General features: G+C 36.0%; 1 protein-coding gene and 1 pseudogene across 1 annotated transcript in view; both read left to right on the top strand.

Moving 5' to 3' along the window:
- Positions 1-24,225, top strand: part of TOPAZ1 (testis and ovary specific PAZ domain containing 1) — a 106,979-nt gene that overhangs the window by 25,809 nt on the left and 56,945 nt on the right. The window contains exons 5-10 of the mRNA XM_039230343.1: positions 4,973-5,034; positions 7,147-7,283; positions 8,906-8,991; positions 9,734-9,859; positions 11,321-11,384; positions 20,947-20,969. Coding sequence (XP_039086274.1) covers positions 4,973-5,034; positions 7,147-7,283; positions 8,906-8,991; positions 9,734-9,859; positions 11,321-11,384; positions 20,947-20,969 — 498 coding nt within the window. The remainder of the gene's footprint in view (positions 1-4,972; positions 5,035-7,146; positions 7,284-8,905; positions 8,992-9,733; positions 9,860-11,320; positions 11,385-20,946; positions 20,970-24,225) is intronic.
- LOC120230698 lies at positions 12,652-13,224 on the top strand (annotated as a pseudogene).

Genomic DNA, 24,225 nt, shown 5'->3' with positions numbered 1-24,225 from the left:
CCTCTTTTAGCCATGCCTGCTCTCTCCGTACCTACCCCCAGCCTCTTCTTAACCCTTGACAACCACTAATCTGTTCTTCATTTCTATAATTTTGTCATTTCAAGAATGTTACAGCGATGCCCAGGCAGCTCAGTTGGTTAAGCGTCCTACTTCAGCTCAGGTCATGATCTCACGGTTGTTGGGTTCAAGCCCCGCGTCAGGCTCAGTGCTGACAGCTTGCTCAGAGCCTGGAGACTGCTTCAGATTCTGTGTCTCTCCCCCTCACACACACACTCATGCTGTTTCTCTCTCTCTCAAAAATAATTATTAAAAATTTTTTTTAATGTTATATAAATGGAATTAGATATAGTATGTATTCTTTTCAGATTGGGGTTTTTCTTCCCCCGGCATAGTCCTCTAAGATAGTCATCAAGTTTCTGGCATGTATCAATAGTTCATTCATTTTGATTGCTTAGCAGTGCTCTGTGGGATGGGTTACTCCCATTGATTTAAAAGCTCTTTACTCACTGAAGGACAACTGTCTTATTTCCAGTTTGGGTCCCTTCCAAATAAAGCTGCTGTAAATGTTTGTGTATAGGTTTTTGGTGAACCTAATTTTTCGTTTCTCTCGGGTAAATGCCCAAGTCTTTATTTGCTGGGTTGTATGCTAATTGCATGTTTAGTTTTAACTTAGGTGAATTCAGTCTCCAGATTACTTTTCCACAGTAGCTGGCAGTTTAAATCTTTGTTCAGTTCTTGTAACCTTAGCTGGGCTGTTTGTAGTCTAACCTTCCAGAGATACAGTTCACGGGTCAGCGAGAGACTTGCTTGAGTGTAGAAGCAGATTTCAGGGTTTCCTCTCTTAGGTTCTCTCCTGTCCTGCATTCTCATCCTTAGTTCCCAGTTTCTATGTCCTAAACTTAGCCTTCTGGTCATTGTTTCAGCAAGGCAAGTTTTTGGCCTTCCCAGGTGATTCCAACTGGGGCCTGCCTTCAGGAATAAAGCCATGAGAGGAGAACAGCCAGCTGCTCAGTACTGTTCCTTCTTTCCAGCGGCTCAGTACTGTTCCTTCTTTCCAGCTGCTCAGTACTGTTCCTTCTTTCCAGCTGCTCAGTACTGTTCCTTCTTTCCAGCTGCTCAGTACTGTTCCTTCTTTCCAAGTGTAGACTTCCCTCCAGATTCTGCCTGCTTTTCATATCTTTCCAGTGTTTTCAGGCAGGGATTTTTTTTATATTTTCTCTAAGGTTTATAATTGTTAACTGCACGAAGATTATCCCAATAAGACATACTCTGCCATTTCTCAAAGTGGATGTATTGTATATTCTTTTTTAATTTTATACAGACGCAGCATACCAATATTTATCTTGCTTTTTAAACTAAATATATAATGGAGATTGTTTTCTTTTCAATGTATATAATTATGCCTTTTTTTAATTGTATAATTATCCACTGTATGGGTATACTCTTCAACAACTTCCACTGTTGGTGGACACTTGATTTGTTCCCATTTTTTGCTATTTAAATATTATGTACCCTTGAACATAAGGCATTTTGTGTATGTGCAAGCATTTTTGGATTAATTCTTGGAAGTAGAATTGTCAGATTGGCCTACATAAAGATGGCTATGATTTATACATTCAGCAACATTGGGTAAGAATGCCAGTTTTCTCCCCACACACTAACCAACGCAGTATTAAAATTTTTGTCCCATCTGTCTATTTTTACAAATGACTTTTAGTTTTAATTTGCTTTCCTCTTATGAGACTAGTTAAGCATCTTTTAGTATATTTAAAGGCCATTTACATTTTTTATGAACTTCCTTTATATGTTCTTTGCCCGTTTTTCTTCTGAGATTTTGAGTTTTTTACTTGTAAGAACTTTTCAGAATATATTAAATATATTCTTACATCACTCATCATTAGGGAAATACAAATGAGATACCACTTCACTCCTGTCAGAATGGCTAAAATTAACAACTCAGGAAACAACAGGTGTTGCCAAGGATGTGGAGAAAAGGGAACCCTCTTGCACTGTTGGTGGAAATGGAAACTGTTGCAGCCACTCTGGAAAACAGCATGAAGTTTCCTTGAAAAGTTAAAAATAGAACTAGACTACGATCCAGCAATTTTTCTACTAGGTATTTACCCAAAGGGTACAAAAATACTGATCTGAAGGGATACATGCACCCCAATGTCTATAGTAGCATTATCAGCAATACCCAAATAATGAAAAGAACCCAAATGTCCATTGACTGATGAATGGTTATGGAAGTTGTATATATATACAATGGACTATAACTCAGCCATAGAAAGAATGAAATCTTACCATTTGAAATGACATGGATGGAGCTAGAGTATGATGCTAAACGAAATAAGTCCATCAGACAAAGACAAATACCATATGATTTCTCGCATGTGGAAATTAAGGAACAAGACAAATGAATCTGGGTGGGGAGAGGTGGGAAAAGAGGAAAAGGCAAACCATAAAACAGACTTTTAACTGTAGAGAACAAAGGGTTACTGGCGGGAGAGGTGGCCGGGGGATGGGCTAAATGGGTGATGGTTATTAAGGAAGGCACTTGTTATGATGGTCACTGGGTGTTCTAATGAAGCTCTTCTCAATTTCAAGATTTAATTTTTTCTCCTGTATTTCCTCCTAGTGTTTTTTTCTGTTGTTGTTGTTTATTATGTTTGAATTTTTTATCTATCTGAATCTAAAATTTATCTTGGGAGGAAGAACGTAGAAACAATGCAACCTTTAAAAACTTTTTTTTGACAAATGCCTTTTGTGTACTTTATATTCTCCAGCATAAGAAAATATCTAAAATATTTATATTCACACCTGTTGATTCATAATTTATGGTTTCTGCTTTCAGTATCATGCTTAGGCTTTCTCCACCCTCCAAATTATACCTCTATTTTATTTTTGCTATTAATGATATTTTTTATATTTAAATCTCCAATGAACCTAAAAGTATTTTGACATATGGTGAGTTGGTACCAAACTTATTTTCTATCCAGTTAACTAGACTGTTGTTCTGCTGCCATTCATTGAATCATTTTCTCACAAATTTCAACTGCTACCTTTAAAATTTTCAGATTTGTATATATGGAACTGTTTCTTCTCTTTTATTTAATTGATTGCCCAGGTTCCTTGTACTGATAGCAGACTGTCAATTACTTGAAAAATAAAAATGGCAAGACAAATAAAAATAAAACAAGGAACACTTGTTTTAAAAGATTCTGCAATGTCTTCTAAATCTAAAATATTTTTTGGCTGTTATTATATTTTCCGAAGAGTGCTTTAAACTCAAATGTAAAGTAGTTTTTAAAGTGTGAATTAATTTGGGGAGAACTAACATCTTTACATTTAATAATCTCGTTCAGGGGGTGCCTGGGTGGCTCAGTCAGTTAAGCGTTGGGCTTCAGCTCAGGCCATGATCTCACTGCTCGTGGGTTTGAGCCCCCCATCAGGCTCTGTTCTGACAGCTCAGAGCCTGGAACCTGCTTCGGACTCTGTGTCTCCCTCTCTCTCTGCCTTCCTTCACTCACACTCTCTCTCTCATAAATAAACATTTTTTTATTGTTTTAATTTTGTTTATGTTTACTTACTGTTTGAGAGAGAGAGACAGAGTGTGAGTGGGTGAGGGGCAGAGAGAGAGGGAGACACAAAATCCGAAGCAGGCTTCAGGCTCTCAGCTGTCAGCACAGAGCCCGACACGGGGCTCAAACCCATGAACCATGAGATCATGACCTGGGCTGAGGTCAGATGCTTAACCAACTAGCCACCCAGGTGCCCCCATAAATAAACATTAAAAAAAATTTTTTTTAAATCTCATTCAGGAACATGGTATATTTTTGTATTTGTTTATGTTTCTCTGTTGATTTTTGTAATTTGTAACCATAGTATCTGCAGTGTATACCATTATGTAATATGTGATTATATACTTTAAAAAAGAATAGTTGCTAAGAAAGTACATTTTCAGAGTTCTTATCACAATGAGAAAAGTTTTTTCATGTTTTCTTCTTTTTATCTCCATGAAAAGATGGATGTTAGCTGAATCTATTGTAATGATTTTATAATACATATAAATCCAACTATCATGTTGCATGCTTTAAACTTATACTGTAAATATATTCAAATAATTCTCAATAAGACTGGCAAAATTTTTAATAATTAAAAAATTAATTTTTTAAAATTGAAGAGTTGAAAGATATAAAGTAAGATTTTACATGGTTATCTCTGCTCAAATGATAGGTGATTTGGGGGTTTGTTTTCTTGGTGCTTGCCTGTTTTTTCAAAAGTTTAATATTTAAGCATATATAACTTTCTTGTCATTGGAAAGTCACAATTCCAGAACAGTAATATGAAATATTTTATGTACAGTGATATATAAAGTACATATAAATACTTCTTTAAAAAAATTTTTTTTTTACTTTTTAAATTTATTTTTAAGAGAGAGTGCAAGCAGGGGAGGGGCAGAGAGAGAGGGAGACAGGGAACCCAAAGCAGGCTCCAAATGGTCAGCACAAAGCCTGATGTGGGGCTTGAACTCATGAACCGTGAGATCATGACCTGAGTTGAAGTCTGACACTTAACCAACTGAACTACCCACTTGCACCATATAAAGACTTCTAATGCGAAAAATAAATTTATGTTCACAAATACCATCTGAAAATAAAAATCATTTCAAGCTTTTTATCCAAAAGAAAACAATTATAACTTTAATTGTTCATAATAATTTTAAATTCCAGGCTGTATAATTATAGGTGATGTCAAAAGCTGAGAAAATAATATTTCTATTAGTTTTTCTCTTAAGCAGCAGTGGAGTTTTTAAGTGAATATTCAATAACTTAAATAATATAGAGTTGGGTTTTTGGTTGGCCATCAGCTGTGGTTTAATTAACATCTAATACATTCTAATATGTCTGGTAAGCTTCAGGTTAATATGGAATATAGTGACACATACTTTTTTACCATAATCTCTTTACAGTGTAGATTTTCAGAAAAGGTGACTAAAGAAGAAAAAGAAAATAATTTTGAAGTTTGCAAAAGGTCTGTAACATTTTAATTATGTAACTTTAAAATAGTCATATAATTTGTGTTTTGAGTGTGTTTTTCATTCTCTGCTCTATGTACTTGGGCTACTATGCTGTAAGCCATACATGGGTATTATTAAATTGGCGTATCATGTATACCTAGGTGTCAGTGGTAACTTAAGTTACCTTAAAGCTGTCACAAAGATTTTTGAGCCATTAAAATATTTTTTAAGAAGGAATAAAGAATAGTGATAAAAGAAAAAAAGAATGTGTACAAGACCTGTGAAGGTAAAAGTAGCTGAAATCAGGTGAATATTGCAGTTTGCAAGTATCTGACATGGTTGTGGTCGTGAGTACTGCAAATTTCAGTACACTCACTAAGAATATATGCAAATACAAAACTTCGAGTTGAAAGATACCTTGGGGATCACCTGATCCATCCTGCACTCCCATTTTGCTGTCGAGGCAAGGTACTCTCAAATCAGGTGACCAATGTGTTCAAGTCCTTTTATGTTAAGATCGTAGTTTTCCCAGTGTGTTCCTTACAGCATCAGCATGTGGGAGTGAGTCAGAAATGCAGATTATTTGGTCCCATCCCTGATCTGTTAAATCAGAAACTGGAGATGGAGCCCATCAATCTGTGTTTCATCCACGCCTCTGGCTGGTCCTAATATGTGCTCAAGTTTGAGACCCATTGTATAAAGGAAAAGCCAGGTAAGAATTAGATTGGCACAGAAACCCAGTACAATTCATGACCATTTGAAAATTTTAAAAGGAAAAAATGACAGAGTTAACTTTTTTATTCTATTGGAAGCATTTTGCTTATAAACTAAATAGTGTCTTTACAGCCTGCAGAGTTTTATCATCATTTTGGATCTACCATAATGACTAGGAATGTGACATTGAAGTCACTACATTACCCTGGGCTTCAGTCATCCAATCAAAAACAAAAGATTTTAACTAGATCATCTCTTCCATCTGTAAAATTCTTTAATTCTTATTTGTTTATTCTATGTTATTGCTTTTGTTTTGAGGGAGGTTATTATTGATTGTACATACTAATGATGTTCCAAGTTGCAAAGAGAAGTGAGTATCTTTATTTTCTGTGTAATTTTTAAGCCCCGTCAATGCCAGCAAGTTTCAACTGTTGTTAAGTGTGGGACCCTCTTCCATTTTTATTCTCCACTGGTCCAGGGAACCCCAGCTGAAAAAGCTTATTAGAATTGTTTTTAAGGTAAAATATTATATTATCTGAGTGATCTTTCTCCTGAAAACTAATTTCCTTATTTATTAGTTATCTGTTAGTCGGCTTTGAGATACTTTCTACTCTCCCCCTTACTTAAGTTCTTTCTTTTTCTAGGTTAGCGAAACTCCAGAAAACTCAGGTTTTTCTAAAACTGGTTTTTATAGGATCTCACATATTAAAATATAGTTTTAGGTTTTTTTACTTTTTAATGTTTCTTTATATTTGAGAGAGAGACAGAGAGTGAACAGGCAAGGGGCAGAGAGAGTGGGAGACACAGAACTCGAAGTGGGTTCCAGCCTCCGCCTGGAACTATCAGCACAGAGCCCGACAGAGGGCTTGAACTCAAACTGCAAGATCATGACCTGAGCCTACATCAGATACTTAACTGACTGAGTCACCCAGCTGCCCCTAGTTGAAACTGTTTAAATCAGCAACTAAGAGCAGTAAATTTTTTATACCTTCTTCCCAAAGGACGCTCTCAAGTACACGTATACATTTATTAAATATACTTATCTCAAAGAATAATTTATAACTCTTTTATTTTTTTCACTGTACTATCAATAGAATAATTGGGTAATCTTTTCCGTTAGAATCCTAGCTCAATGCCTCCTTGGACATTTTGTCTGGCATGATCAAAAGTATTCTGCTCTAGTTTTAACCCAACCACCTTACTCCTGTCCCTACCCTGGCCGTTTAACAAGTGTTGGTTTTCTACGTAAGAAGGCAGGAACGCTTATTGAAAATACCAAAGAATCTTAGTACAGTAACAGTATACAGCATGATATATGGCATATACATAGTGGTAGGTTGTGTTTCCACTCGATTACTTTAATGTTTTTAGAGTAAATTTAAATTCTGATTTTGGTTTTTCTGCTCATACAGCAAAGATTCTAAAACTTCAGAGATTATGGTTGGTGAATGTCAGTTATCAGTGGCCCCAAAACCTCTGTGCTTTTCAGTGCCACCTTTGAATCTAAGTGCTCCTCAAGAAGACATATTACTGAAGCCCTGGATGAATGGTACTATTTTATTAATAAAATTCTGTTGGCTTTTTGATAATATAGAAATTGTATGGGAGATTTCTTTTTACCAAAAACAAAAAAGGTTAAAAAAATCAAAACCAGCCTGGAATATGTTAAAATTGGAAAGTTTGTATACCTTTCCTTAAACTTTTGATGGAACAATTTCTTAAATACCTCTAATTATGTGATAGTTATAGTATAAATAAATTATAGGTTATACCTAAAATATTCATGTTTTAGTTGGATATTTTAGAGTTATAATGTATTTTAGAATTTGTATAAGTATTTTTGAAAATCCATAAAGCTTTTGAACAAAATAAGCTAGATTGAAGAATGAATTTGGAAACAATAAAATTTCTTTGCATAGCTCACACCTAACTCTTCAGTCCCTTCCTGTCGTTGACTCCATGCTTCCTGTGTCATGTACCACTACAGCATGCCCAGATGATCATGTGTTTTATCTTAAAAGGCCTGAACAGGGGTGCCTGGGTGGCTTAGTCAGTTAAGTGTCCGACTTCAGCTCAGGTCATGATCTCACGGTTCATGGGTTCGAGCCCCGCATCGGCTCTGTTTTGACAGCTAGCTCAGAGCCTGGAGCCTGCTTCAGATTCTGTGTCTCCGTCTTTCTCTGACCCTCCCCTGCTCATGCTGTCTCTATCTCTCTCTCAAAAATAAAAATATTTAAAAAAAAAAAAAAGTCCTGAACAGATTTTATAATGGAAATTACAGCAAAACTATGCAGCAGAAATTTCAGCTTGTTCCACATTCTGTCTGAATGCTGCCAAGTAAAAAATGAAATTATTTAAAATAAACAATAATTATCTTTGGAAAAAAAACATTTCCAAATGCCCTAATTCTCATTTTAAAGGACCAACATGAAAGAATAAGATGCCTGGTATATTAGTCAGCTCAAGCAGCCATAATACAATAGCACAGACTGGGTGGCCTGTACAACAGAAATGTATTTCACACAGTCCTGGAGGCTAGAAGTCTTAAGATCAAGCTTCTGGCAGAGTTTCATTTCCAGCTGTCTTCCTGGCTTACAGACGGCTGCCTTCTCACTGAGTCCTCACATGGCTTTTCCCTGGTGCATGTGCTCTCTGCTGTCTCTTCTTATAAGGGCACTAATTCCATCAGCTCAGGGTCTCTTCCTTATGACTCCATTTAACCTCAGTTAGTTCTGTTAAAGACCCTGTCTTCAAATAAAGTCATATTGGGGTTTAGGGCTTGAATATACGAATTTGTGGGGTTCATTTCATAACACCTATGTTTGTCAGTAATTTTCTTTCCTTAGAAATTTTAATTGTCTATCATATTTGTTTAACATGGAGACTCATTTGAATGCAGTGTTCAGTGCTGCTGTATAAGGCTTTTAAGAAAGTATCTTCAGCCTAAAATGAGTTTAAAATTTTACATTTAGGCTCCTACTTAAGGAGCACCAAAGATGTAAATCATTTTTTATTTCATAGGAATGCATCATGGCAGCATAGCCTATGAACCGGGTCTGAGTAGTCCATAGTGATACTTTAAAGCAGATAGTAGTGGTCATGTGTTTCATTATTATGAAAGGAAGAAGCGGTAACATATTGGTATTTGATGTGATTCTTAATCATTTCTAGATTTCAGATTTCCAGGAAAACATTCTCTCTTAAAGCTACAGAATCCTGAAACTTGTGAAATATTTAAGAGGGAAAAAAATGCAGGGGTAAGTCCCCCATTGAAAAAAAATAATAATAATCTTATAAAGCACATATTTTGGTTTTATTTCCCTATTATTTGTTAAGCACGTCTGAACATTTACAGAGTTTGAATGGCAGTTGGTGATAAGAAGCAGAAAATGAGTAGTAACTCAGAGGATATTCACATGTAATATAAGAAGTTGAAAGCAGAAGGCTGGGCAGGCGGGGTGGAGAGGGGATATCCAAAACAGAAAATACAGGATGAAGAGTTCCCGATGATAGAAGAGAAAGCTAGTGATTTAAAGCTGTTTATAGGAAAAGTTTGTTGTATATATTTTGAATTTGTCATTTCTCTATTAATCAGAAAAGCTAAGGAAAATTTGAGTCTAAATAAATACATCTGAAATATGGTACATATATCTAAATAGAACTAACTTTTTTATAAAAACAAAAGGGGCAAATATGTGAGAAAGGGGGGGAATGTATAAAGTTTTTTAAAAACATTGAAAGTAAAACAGTATAGTAACTTTGATGGAAAATTTGTAAAATATTGCAAGAAGTCAGACAAACCACTTTGAATTGCTTTTCTTTCCATTGTTTTTGAAAATAAAATTAAGTTGGAGTTGTTTTTTTTTTATCAAGTCAGCAAGCAATTTGTCTTGGTACTGTTTTGGGTATATAATATTTCTGGTTCCTTCAAATGCTTTCTTACTTGATTATGGTGGCTTTTACAATTAACACAGAAAGAGAATTTATCTAATTTTCTAGGTGTTCCAGAAGCCCCTAGGGTTGATGCTACCCCATAGATACTGCAAATTTCATTTTAATACATTACGTGGCTGTGAGCGATCACAATGCAAGTTTGCTCATGTGCCTGAGCAAGGAGATGAAAAGGTAAAAATATGTAAAGTCTTTGAAGTAGAGATTGTTTTCAGATTATCTCAGGCATGTGTTTTAATTCAGATTTTCATTGACTTCTAATAGCATAGGTTTGCCTGGTTTTGTGCTTTAAGTAAATCATACAGTCTATTCTTTTGTTTCTGGCTTCTTTCTGTTCAAAGTTTTTGAGATTCATCTATATTTTTTTATTTAATTATAAATACTTCTTTCTCATTGCTGTATAATATTGAATATTTTATTTTGTTGAGTATATCAAAACTTATTTTATTGATAAATATTACTTTTGATTCATTTGATTTCTCAACTTGGAAATTACAGTAGTGATGTTATCAGTGTTCTTCTGTGTGTCTTTTGGTGAATATATGTGCACTTTCTGATGGGTTATACTTAAAACTGGAATTGCTGGGTCATAGGATCCCAGTTACACTGTCACCAGCAATGTCTGAGAGTTCTGCTTGCTTCATAGCGTTACCAGCTCTTGGTATTTAATTTTAGCCATTCTGGTGAGTGGGTAGTGATGTCTTCCCTGATGATTGACGAAGCTGAGCATCTTTCAAAATCGTTATTGGACACTTGGATACACTCTTTTTGGAAATCTCTAAATATTTTGCCTATATTCTATGGGACTATCTTTTTCTTATCCACCTTAAGAATTCTTTGTATATTCTGGGTATAAGTTCTTTATTGGGTATGTGTATAGCAGATAACTTTTACTACTGTACAGATTGCCTTTTCACCCTCTTAAGATGTCTTTTGATAAAGAGAATTTCTTAACTTTTACATAGTCCAATTCTGTCAATTTTTTTATGGTGTTAACTTTTTGCATCCTGTTGAAGAAATCTTTGCCAAGATCGTGAAGATGTTCTCTTATAGTGTTTCCTTTAAAAGGTCTGTTGTTTTATCTTTGCATTTAGAACACTAAGCCACCTGGAATTGATTTTTGGTTTTGATGTGAAAAAAGGGTCAAGATAAATATTTTTTCCCATGTGGGTCCCTATGTGACCCACACCATTTACTTAAAAAGACCATCCTCTCCCCCATTGAACTTCAGGGTCACCATTTCATAAATCAGCTAATTATATATGAGTGGGTGTATTTTTAGGCTCTCTGTTCTAATCCATTGGTCAGTGTGTTTATCCTTGAACCAGTAAGTAGCTTTTTTTAAAATGACCTAAAGTTGTTTTTTTTTTTTTTTTTTTATTCAGGGATTTCCTTCCGTCCCTAATTGCTTGCTAATTTTGCTATTTCCTTGACTATTCCTTTGTCAGAACATCTGTAAAACTAGGTTTTTACCGTGAATTCAGTATACATTTCAGATCTGTGAGTTAATCAAGTCAGGTTTTTTATTCCATTGCTTTAAGTTCACTTTAAAAAATAAGCAAAAAGATAGGTTTGAAATTTGTGTCTTTTTTATGAAATACAAAAAGGTAATGTTATGTTTTTTATTATTTGTAGGTTTGTATGGATGTGTTTAGGAAATATATAAGCATCAACGAGCTGTGTTTGCTACAACGTGCAGGTATGAGACAATGGGGTGATTACTATAAATTCAAGAATGTGAGCGTTTCAAACAATGTGCAATTGTATCTTATAGTTTGAAAGTAAATTCAGTACTTGTAAGTATGAAAACTGCTTTAGAGAGTGGCTCTGCTGGTGTTATAAAGGATTAAAAGTAAGTGCGGCATTTTGGTTACTTTTAAAAAATTATAATCTACCTAAGCACTATAATTTTCTAACACTAATATTTGCATGATGTAGATTGAAATTATATGTATATGTGTAAGACAAAAAAAATGTTGATAATTGGCTTAAAATCTTTCTGAAGGGATGTTTCAGAAATCAGATCTTCCCTACGTCTTTACCCTTCTCTTTTACCACTTACCTCTTGAGCCTGATGTACCATCCATACTGAGTTCTGTTCAATTTCCTTAGCAGGACAGGCTGTGTTATAATATCCGAGCCGCAGCTGTCCCTGCTCTCTATCTGGGATGCCTTTCTTTCATCCCCCTTGCCCACAGCAAAGACCTCTTTATCGCTCAAGTTTTAGTCATAGGAAATAGGCGTACCTCCTCTATCACCCCTTATCTGAGTCTACTGCCTCACCCCATTCTGTCACCATCTCCCCCTACTACACTGTGAGCCTCAAGAGGAAGGGATCAAGCTTATTTATATTTGTCACCCTGACACAGTCACCCAAGCCACATAGTATCATGGTAAGAGAGCATGTTAGCTGAATATTCATCAGCTTGAAGTCTCATTTGGTTAAAAACAAAATTTCTGACAAGTTTATTATTTGTCTTGCTGGTGATATCCTCTCCCCAACTATTAGAGGGAGCGTCTGAGGGAACTGCTGTGACTTGACTTAACCTTACACTAAGGAGGAAGTAGGCAAGAGAGAAGTAATAGCCTATATAGAGAATATAACCATCACCGAGGCATTGATGAACAGAAGCTACATGGTTAGATGTCGATGAACATTTATAATCCAGAAATAATTCCATAGCATGAGATGAAGAAGAAAAGAGGATGACATGGAAAAGAAAAAAAAAAAGAAAGAAAACTCCCAAAATTGTAATTCTGGTTGTGTAAACATCTAGTGTATCAGGAGAAATATATTTGAATTTAGTTTTAAAACAACAAATATAGGGGTGGGCAGCAGAGTCTGTGTGCAGACGAGGTGGAGGAGGTGCTGGGCTACTGCTTCCTGCGCCCTCTCCTCTCCCCCACTACCCTGCCTGAGCCAGTGCCCAGCGGCGTAGAGCCAAGGTAGGACCCAGAGCAGAGCGATGGCCCAGAACACGCTGTCCTCGGCTTCTGTTGGGCGGACATTGGCAAGTTTGACAGGAACAGATTCGTGGACAAGCAGGACGAGGCGGCGGTGCCCAAGCCAAGCCCGGCCCCTGGCGAGGTGGATGGCCTTCTGCGGCAAGGGGGCATGCTTCGGGCATTCCATGCAGGCTTGCACAACTCTCCCGTCAACACCAAGAATCAGACCGTGAAGGAACGGGCCCAAGACGTGGTGCTGACAGTGCTTACAAGTTTTAAGAGCAGTGAAATTGAGCAGGCTGTGCAGTCACTGGACAGAAGTGGCATTGACTTGCTAATGAAGTATATTTATTAAGAGTTTGAGAAGGCCCCAGAAAACAGCAGTGCATTGCTACCCCAGTGGCATGACAGGGCATTAGCAGTAGGAGGACTAGGCTCCATTATGAGTTCTTAAAGCAAGAGAGGCTTGGAAAAAAAAAAAAAAGTCTCATGTTACCTTGAGGAGAATTTTGGATGCACAGGCTGATGAAGAAAGGATTGACAATGGACCATCTTCCTAGGAAATCCCAGCTAAACTATTTCAGGACATGCATCCACTGATGTGTATTTTATTTTCAAGGTGGAGGGAGAAATCGTGTTTCCCAAATCCATTGGAGGACCTGATAGTCTATGCCTTTGTCCACAAGTAACACAGAACTGACGTCATAACTGTCTCCTGGAGTGGCTGACACGTGTTGGCCAGGTGTACCTGTGTGCTCTGCTTACTTAAAATGGGGGAGAGCCGATCGAAGCAGGTACAGATCCAAGGGCTGTGGTAGAAGGGAGAGCTTGTTTTTTTGAAGTAGTAAAACTTCAAGGATTTGCACAGACATCCCTGGGAAGATGGAGCTCTCTTGGGTTCAGTGTCAAGTGTGTGCTACATCATTAAAGCTCTTGGCTTATTAGTATGTGAAAAATAATTAATTAAAATAAAACAACAAATACAGAAAACAAAAATAAAGACCTGTAATGAAGAATAAATGCAGGAAGTTGGTAAGAACCTATGGGAATTATGTTTGGTGTGAAAACAGAAACTTAGATCAGTAGAACAGAACAGATAGCTCAGAGTAGAACCAATACTACATATAAAGAGTTTTAATATTTGGGAAAGGAAGACTCATTTAATGAATATGTTAAGATAACTAGATAACAATTTAGGAAGAGAAATCAATCGAATACCACAGGTATAAGGTATGGGTCTAACTGCTCCGGTGCACTAAGGGAAATATGAAGTAGGTAAGAATCCCATCCCCTATTTATCAATAGGTCCTCTTTGACATGTTTTATACTTGACTTTACACATAAAATTCTCTTTCCAGAAGCTATTTTTGAATGTTTTACTTAGAAATGATTACAAATTTCCAGAAAATTACAACACTTAAAATAATACAAAGAATACCCACATATCCTTACTTTATTGTTTGCACTCATTCATTCTTTCTCCCTCTCCCTCTGTCTATATATGCATGTGTGTGCATGTGTGTGGTATACATGCGCACACATTTTTTCCCTATACCATTCAAAAGTAAGTTACATGTATCATGGCTTTTTACTCCTAAATACTTCAGTATTTATTTCCTAAAAATAAGATATCCTCTTATATAATCATGGCACAGTTATCAACATCAGTAAATTTAGCATGGGTAGAATACTTTTGTCTAATCTACATTTGTATTCAAATTTTGTCAGTTAACCCAATAATATTATCATATCATTTTCCCCTCCAGATCAGGATCAGTCATTACATTTAGTTGTTGTTTCTCTTTATCCTTCTTTATTCTAGAACATTGCCATTGTCTGTCTTTGATGCGCGGCTGCACATGTGTGCGTGTGCGTGTGTGTGTGTGTATCTGTCTTCCCACTTAGATAACAACTGCACTGGCAGAATCTATCTGATACACCTGTTTTAGAACTCTAGGGTCTATTGAAGGTTTACAGTTTCTGTGAGAAGACTTGAGGGATAAATTGGGGTTAATTTCAGTCAATTTCAGCTCTTAGCTCAGTAACAACTGCCCATGCCTCATCCCCAGCCATGTGACGGGCAGCCCTGCATGTCTTCCTGGAGTAGTTTGCACACAGCCTGTGAGAGCCAGGTGGGCAAAAAAGATGCTGTCCCTCAAATGTAAGGGATCTGCACTCAGATTATTGATTACTGCCTCTGCTCACAGAGGTGCACAGAGATGGGCAGCTGTAATTGTTGCACTTTTCCCCATTGTTGCAAGTCCCACTCCTTCCTGCTAAAGTGACTTCCAAAGGGCTTAAAGAGTGAGCAACCTTTTTTGTTTTTTAATCCTCCCTTTCATTTTTCTCTTTTTTCCCTTATGGGAACCATTAGAGACTAGGATATGCAAAAACAACTGCATCCGTTTATGGAGAAAACTAAAAAGTGACTATGCATGGGATAGGCTCAGAAAAGACCTGAGTATACCTTAAGTTCACACTTCAGGCTAATCCTCACCACAGAGCATACATCAATCAAAAAACAAAAGCAGTAAACAAAAATAACAACAACAAAAAAGCAAACCTAGAGAAGGGGGAGAATCTGAGCTCTATAGTTACCACATTATCAAATTCAAATACCCACTTTTCAATAAAAATCACAAGATACGGAAAGAAATAGGAAAAGTACAACCCACTCAAAAGAAAAAATAAATCAATAGAAACTATCCCTGTAAAAGATCTAATGGCAAATAAATGAGACAATGACCTCAAAATAACTGTGTTGAAGGTGTTTAAAATACTAACATAGATATAGAGAAAGTAGGGAAAATAATGAATGAAGAAAATGGAAATATCAATACAGAGAGAAACAAAAAAAATATCTGGAGCAAAAAAGTACAATAATTGAAGTGAAAAATTCACTACAAAGATTCAAAGGAAGAGTTAAGCAGGCAAAAAATTCAGCAAGCTTGGACAGTAGGACAATAGAAATTATTGAGACCAAGTGTGCCTGGGTGGCTCAGTTGGTTAGGCACCCAGCTTTGGTTCAAGTCATGATCTCGCAGTTCATGTATTTGAGCCCCATGTCAGGCTCTGTTCTGATAGCTCAGAGCCTGGAGCTGCTTCAGATTCTGTGTTTTCCCCTCTCTCTGCACCTCCCCCATTCATGGTCTGTCTCTCTTTCTCTCGCAAAAATAAATATTAATAAAATTTTTTTAATAAAAAATTTTAAAAAGAAATGACGGAGTCCAAAGAATAGAAAGAAGAAAGATGGGAAAAAAGTGAACACAGCCTCAGGGTCTGGTGCGACTCCATTAAATGGATCAATATACACGTTGTGGGAGTCCTAGAAGGAGAAGAGAGAAAAAGCAGCAGAAAGAGTATTTAAAAAAATAATGGCTGAAAACTTCCCAAATTTGATGAAAGTCATGAATATAACTATCCACAAAACCTCAACAAACTCCGAGTAAGATGAACTCAAAGAGGCCCACACCGAGATACTTTATAATCAAAGTTTCAAAAGACAAAGAATCTTGAAAGCAACAGAAGGGAAGCAGATTATCACATCCAAGAGATCCTCACTAAGATTATAAGCAAATTTCTCATTAGAAACTTCAGAGGCCAGAAGGCAGAGGGCCAATATATTCAAAGTGCTAAAAGAAAATTTCTGTCAACCAGGAACCTTATACCTAGCAAAACTGCTCTTCAAAAATAAGAGAGAAATTAAGATATTTCCATATAACCAAAAGCTGAGAGAGTTCCTGCCCTGTATGAAATGCTCAAGGGAGGCCTGCGTGGTGAAATGAAAGAACACAAGACAGTAGAGGTCATGTAGAGAAATAAGGATCTCAATAAAGGTATATACATGGGCAGTTGTAAAAGCTAGTTTGTAACTGCTCTTTTGTTTTCCGCATGATTAAAGAGACTAATAACATTTAAAGAAAAAATTATTGCAAAAACCACTATTATCCTAATTTGTTATGTAACTCCAAATTCTCTTTTCTATATAATTCAAGAGACCAATGCATATTATTTTATTTTTTAAAAATGTTTATTTTCGAGAGAGAGAGAGCACGTGCACACACAAGCAGTGAAGGGGCAGAAAGAGACACACACACAATCCAAAGCAGGCTCCAAGCTCTGAGCTGTTAGTGCAGAGCCTGACACAGAGCTCAAACTCACAAACCATGAGATCATGACCTGAGTCAAAGTCCAACACTTAACTGACTGAGCCACCTAAGCGTGCCCCAAGAAACTAATGCAGTTTTAAAAATGATTTGATATTTTGGGAAACACAGTATATGAAAATGTAATTTTGTGACAACAGCCTGAAAAGGGTGGGGATGGAGTGTAAAAGAGCAGATTTTTTTGTATGTGATAGAAATTAAGCTGATGTAAATTCATATTAGAATGTTAATGACTTTAGGATGTTAAACATAACATAATTCCCGTGGTAATCACAAAGAAAATAACTAGATAATACACACAAAAAGAAATGAAAAAGGAATTTAAAATGTTTAATACAAAATATGAACTAAACACAAAAGATGCAGGAAATAAGGAGCAAAAAAAGCTAGGAATATGCATGTACAAAACAAATAGCAAAATGGCAAAAGTAAGTCTTTCTTTGTCAGCAATTACTTTTAAAGTAAATGAATTAAACTTTCCAATTAAAGGACAGAGATTAACAGAATAGATAAAAACACGTGGTCCAACTATATGCCATTTATGAGATATTTTTCATTTTATTTTATTTTTTTACAAGATATTCACTTTAGATCCAAAGACACAAATACTAACCAAAAGACGGGATGGCCATACTAATATCAGACAAAATAGACTAGTTCGGGGCGCCTGGGTGCTCAGTCAGCTGGGCGACCAACTTCAGCTCAGGTCATGATCTCGCGACATGTGAGTTCAGTGTGAGTTCAAGCCCCGTGTTGGGCTCTGTGCTGACAGCTTGGAGCCTGGAGCCTGCTTCTGATTCTATGTCTCCCTCTTTCTCCGCCCCTCCCCTGTTCACGCTCTGTCTCTGTAATTAAATAAACATTTAAAAAATTTTTTTAAATAGACTTTAGTTCAAAAGAGGTTAAAAGAGACAAAGGACATTATATAGTAATAAAAGTTTCAATATGGTAAGAAGAGGGGCGTGTGGGTGGCTCAGTCGGTTAAGCATCTGACTTCGGCTCAGGTCATGATCTCAAGGTTTGTGGTTTTGAGCCCCGTGTTGGGCTCTGTGCTGACAGCCAGCTCAGAGCCTGGAGCCTCTTTCAGATTCTGTGTCTCCCTCTCTCTCTGACCCTCCCCTGCTCACACTGTCTCTCTCTCTCTCTCTCTCAGAAATAAATAAAGTATTTAAAAATTTACAGTTTAGTAAGAAGATATAATAGTTATAAACATTTACACACCTAAAGGCAGATCATCAAAATATTTAAAGCAAAAGCTGACGGAATTAAAGAGAAAAATTGTTTTCCAATAATAGTTGAAGATTTCAGTATCCAGTTCACAATAATGTATGGAGCAACCAGATAAAAGAGTCCTTGACACAATATACCAAATAGATCTAACAGACATATAGAGAATATTCTATCCAGTAACAGTAGCATAGACTATCATTTCATGAACACATAGGACATTTTCCAGGATAGACAATATGTTAGGCCACAAATTAAGTCTCAACAGATTTTGAAAGATATTATTGCTGCACAAAGTATATTCTGTGACTACAATAGGATAAAATTAGAAATCAGTATCAGAAGGAACACTGGAAAATTCACAAAACTCTGGAAGTTGAACAGGTGTATCAAAAGAGAAATTAGAAAAAAACTTAAAGACAACTGAAAATGAAACAGAACATACCAAAACGTGTGGGATGCAGTGAAAGTGCTGCTAAGAAGGAAGTTTAAGGCTTTAAAGGCTTACACTAAGAAACAAGAAAGATCTCAGATTAACAATCTACCTTTACAACTTAAGAAACTAGAGGAAAAAATATGTAACCCAAAGCTAGCAAAAGGAAGGAAATGATAAAACTTAGAGCAGAGATAAATGGAGTAGAGAAAAGAAAATGAGAAAATCAATGAAACTGAAAGTTGGTTCTTAAGAAAAACCAAAAAATGAACAAACCATTAGCTACATTGACTAAGAAAAAAGGAATATTCAGGATACTAAAATAAAAAATGAAAGATATTAATGATTCTACAGAAAATAAAAAACAATTATAAAAGAATACTAGGAATAATTGTACACAAAACTAGATGAAATGAACAAATTTCTGGAAACCCAAAACCTGCCAAGACTAAGTGATAAATAGAAAATCCAAATAGACCTATAACTAATAAGATTAAACCAGTAATCAAAAGTCTCCTGACATAATCTCTGCACCCAGTGGCTTCATTTGTGAGTTTTGCCAGACATTTAAAAAAGAACTAATACTGACCTAGGTGGGTCAGTCAGTTAAGCATCTGACTTCAGCTCAGGTCATGATTTGGTTTGTGGGTTCTAGCCCTGCATCAGGCTGTCTGCTGTCAGCACAGAGCCCACTTCGGATCCCCTGTCTTCCTCTCTTTCTCTCTCTCTAAAAATAAATAAACCTTAAAAAAAAAAAAAGAATTAATACCAGTTATTCTCAATCTTTCCCAAAAAGCTAAAGAAGAGGGAACACTTGCTTATTCATTCTATGACATTGAGTTAGTCATTATTTTGATACCAAAGCAAGGCAAAGATCCTACAAGAAAACTACAGATCAGTATCCCTTATGAACACTGATAAAAAATTGTCAATAAAATACTATCAGAGCAAAGTCAGCAGCACATTCAAAGGATTATACATCATGACCAAGTGGGATTTATTCTTGGAATTGCAAGGATAGTTCAACATAACAAAATCAATCAAAGTAATACACCATATTAAGAGAATGAAAGAGAGAAACCATCTGACCATTTCAATTGATGCAGAAAAAGCATTTGGTAAAATTCAACATTCTTCCCTGATAAAAACACTCAAAAAACTAGGAATAAGAGGAAACCAATGTAATAAAACACTCAAAAAAACTAGGAATAAGAGGAAACCAATATAATAAAAGCTGTACAAGTTTCTCCCACTATCTAAAAGTAAAGTGTTCTTATGAAACCTTTCATAAGAAGTGAAAATCCTCTTTAGCTTTCTCAGTTAGTGAAAATAGGTACAGATATACCTCAGAGATATTGTAAATTCTGTTCCAGACCACTACAATAAAATGAATATAGCAAAAAACGAGTGAAATGAATTTTTTTGTTTCCTAGTGCATATAAAATTTACATTTGTACTGTAGTCTTTTAAGTGTACAATAGTAAAAAACAATGTACATATATACCTTAATTAAATTTTATTGCTAAAAAAAATTCTAACCATCATCTAAGCCCTCCATTAGTCCTAATCACTGATCACAGGTCACCACAACTGATGTAATAATGAAAGAGTTTGAAATATTTCAAGAATTACCAAAAGGTGTTACAGAGACATGAAATGAGCTAATGCTATTGGAAAAATGGTGCCAATAAGTTAACCTACTTGATGTAGGGTTCCCATAAACCTTTAATTTATTTTTTAAAAAAAAAGCAATATCTGCAAAGTATAGTAAAGCAAAGTATAATAAAACAAGGTTGGGGGGCGCCTGGGTGGCTTAGTCGGTTAAGCGTCCGACTTTCGCTTAGGTCATGATCTCGCGGTTCGTGGGTTCGAGCCCCGCGTCGGGCTCTGTGCTGACTGCCAGCTCAGAGCCTGGAGCCTGTTTCAGTCTGTGACTCCCTCTCTCTCTGACCCTCCCCTGCTCACGCTGTCTCTCTCTCTCTTCTAGATATAAATAAAACATTAAAAAATAAAATAAAATAAAACAAGGTTGGGGTACTAAGCTAGGACTTTCATAAAAGTAAAGTGGAAAAAGCAAACTTACAGAGAATGAGGGAAACCTGTATATAAAAAACCTACTGCAAATATTATACTCAATGGGGAAAGACTGAAAAATCTTCCCCTTAAGATCAGGAGTGAAGGCAAGGATACTACTTTCATCACTTCTGTTTAATATAGAACTGGAAGTTCTAGCCAGAGTGATTAGGCAAGGCAAGGAAATGAAATGCATCATTTTGGAAAGGAAGAAGTAAAATTATCTCTGCTTGCAGGTGATACGATCTTTTATGTAGACGCCCTAAAAATTCTGTACCAAAAAACACACACACACAGAGCCCTTTAAGAGCTAAAATATGAATTCAGCAAAGTAGCAGGATCTAGAGTCAACATGCAAAAATCAGTTGCATTTCTTTTTTTTTTTAATTTTTTTTTAATGTTTTATTTATTTCTAGGAGAGAGAGAGAGAGACAGCATGAGCAGGGGAGGGTCAGAGAGAGAGGGAGTCACAGACTGAAACAGGCTCTAGGCTCTGAGCTGGCAGTCAGCACAGAGCCCGACGCGGGGCTCAAACCCACAAACCGCAAGATCATGACCTAAGCGAAAGTCGGACACTTAACCGACTAAGCCACCCAGGCACCCCAGATCAGTTGCATTTCTGTACACTGACAGCAATCTGAAAAAGAAACTATAAAACATTTCAATTACAATAACATGAAAAATAAAATATTTAGGAGTTAACCAAGGAAGTGAAACTTGTCTAATGAAATCTACAAAGTATTGCCAAAAGAAATTAAAGAAAACATAAACTAGTAGAAGCATATCCCATGTTCATGGACTGGAAGACTTAATATTGTTAAAATGTCAATAGTACCCAAAATGATGTACAAATTTAGCACAGTCCTATCAAAATCCCAATGACATTTGTTTGCAGAAATAAAAAACCTATCTATTATAAGGAATACCAAAACAATTTTTTTGATTTTTATTTCTTTAAGTTTTTAAAAAATTTACTATTTAAATTCAAATTAGTTAACATAGTATTGGTTTATTTGTATGCTATTGGTAGAGCTCTACTCTACTGGAGTAGAGCCCAGTGATTCATCACTTACATATAACATCCAGTGCTCATCCCAACAGGTGCTCTCCTTAATGCCCAATACCTGTTTAGCCCATCCACCCCCCAGCTCCTCTCCAGCAACCCTCAGATTGTTCTTTCTATTTAGGAGTCTCTTATGGTTTACTTCCCTCTTTGTTTTTATCTTATTTTTCTTTCCCTTCCTGTATGTTCATCTATTTTGTTTCCTAAATTCCACATATTGAAGAGCAATCTTGAAAAAGAATAAAACTGGAGGAATCATACTTCTGACTTGAAAACTTCCTACAAAGCTACAGTAATCAAGAACTGCAGTACTGACATAAAGACAGACATACAAACCAATGGAATAGAATAGAAAGCCCAAACATAAACCCTCGTGTATATAGTAAAATGATTTTAGACAGTGGTGCCAAGACTATTCAGTGGGGAAAGCATAGTTTTTTTCACTAAATGGTGCTTGGAATACTGGCTATCCAGCATGTAAAAGAATAAAATTAAACCCTCACCCAACAGTATATGTAAAAATTAATTCAAAATGGATCAAAGACCTTAATGTAAGACCTACAAAAATATAGCTCTTGGAAGTCATAAGGACAAAAGCTCCACAGTATTGGTTTGTCAGTAATTTCTCAGATATGACACCAAAAACACAGACAATGAAAGAAAAATCGACAAATTGGACTTCATGAAAATTTTTAAAATTTGTGCATTAAAAGACAGTATCTAAAGAGTAAAACAGGAACCCACAGAATGGGAGAAAATATTGGCAAATCATATATCTAATATTAGATATTCTAAATTAATATCTAGAATATATAGAGAATTCCTAAACTCAACAGCAAAAAAGCAACCTGATTTGAAAAATAGGTAAAGTGCTTCAGTATACATTTTCCCCAAGGAGATGTACAAATGGCCAGTAAACAGTAGGGAAAGGCACGTAAAACTTCATGTGACACCACCTCACACCCATTAGGGTGGTTACCATCAAATAAAAAAAGTGTTAGGATATAGAGAAATTGGAAATCTTGTGCACTGTTGGTGAGAATGTAAAATAGTACATACAGTGTGGAAAACAGTATGGCAGTTCTTCAAAACACTAAAAATGGAATTACCATATGATCCAGCAAGTCTTCTAGGTATATACACAAAAGAATTGACAGCAGGGTCTCAAAAGATACTTGTATACCCATGTAAAATGTGGTATATACATACAGTAGAATATTATTCAGCCTTGAAAAGAAAGGAAATTCTAACACATGCTACAACATGGATGGATTAACCTTGAGGTCATTATGCTAAGTGAAGTCAGTCCATCACAAAGAGACAAATACTGTATGATTCTACTTATGCGACTTTGTTGGAGTTGTCAAAATCATAGAGATAGAAAGTGGAATGGTGGTTGCTGGGGGCTAGGAGGAGGTGGGAAGGGAGATTTATTGTTTAGTGAGTACAGAGTTTCAGTTTTATAAGATGAATTTCATGGAGATGGATGAACATTATGAATGTATTTAATACCACTGAATGGTACACTAAAAATAAGATGGTAAATTATATGTTATGTGCATTTTATCACAATGAAAAATTGGGTGGGAGGAGGGGAAGCAGTCTAGTCAAAAGCTGTCAAAATTTTTAAACGTTTTTTCACCCAACAGTTTAACCAGAAGAGATTATTTTAAAAAGAGAAGTTACATTAATGTTTTAAATTTTCAAAGTACTTCATGACAAAAGAAGGAGGGCTTCATGTCATTTAGTGGACTACTTAAACACTAACATAAATTTTTCCATCTTAAAATTTACTTATTTTAAGAGAGAGTGCCCATGTGCCTAAGAGTGGGGGAAAGGGCAGAGAGGAGAGAGAATCCCAAGAATCCTCAATCTCCTCTGCCAGCACCAAGGCTGACACAGAACTCAGTCCCACAAACTGTGAGATCATGACCAGAGCTGAAATCACAAGTCAGACACTTAACCAATTGAGCCACCAGGCACCCCTCTTTTTTTTAAACATGCAATTCCAGTTTTATTAATAAATGATAATAGCAGGCACTCTGAATTTCCCATGTTACCTGCTAAGAAGGCAACTATGCAGATACTGTGAAATGAATAGCAGGAAGAACTCCTCTGTAAGTGCCCAGGAAAAACAATTGTATATAAAGAAGCTTTAAGAAAAGCTGAATGTGGGGATGCCTGTGTGGCTCAGTCAATTAAATGTCCGATTTTGGCTCAGGTCATGATTCTGTGGTTCGTGGGTTCGAACCCTGCATTGGTCTCTGTGTTCATGGCTCAGAGCCTGGAACTCCTTCAGATTTTGGCTCCCTCTCTCTTTCTCTGCCCTTCCCCCACTCACACTCTGTCTCTCTCTCTCTCTCTCTCAAAAATAAACATTAAAAAAGATATTTTAACCCTGAATGTTATTATGTTATTAAAGTTGTTAAAGATTATTGTAATTTCAACAGTTATTATTTCTTACTATACTATTGAACTTTATCAGTAGTTATTGACTTCCCAAGCAGCACCAAGTAATCCAGATATTATAAGTATTTTGGGCAGAAATAATTACACAAAAGTAAAACCCAGATTAATTTTTATTAAGGCAGTTTCAGCTAAGGTATATAGATTTTAACCTATGAAATTTTGG

This window comes from Hyaena hyaena, unplaced genomic scaffold, assembly GCF_003009895.1.
Source record: "Hyaena hyaena isolate Hyena2069 unplaced genomic scaffold, ASM300989v1 scaffold_45, whole genome shotgun sequence".
In the NCBI taxonomy this organism is placed as follows: Eukaryota; Metazoa; Chordata; class Mammalia; order Carnivora; family Hyaenidae; genus Hyaena; species Hyaena hyaena.
The sequence above is the reverse complement of the archived record's forward strand: the minus strand, read 5'-3'. Positions and strand labels throughout refer to the sequence as shown.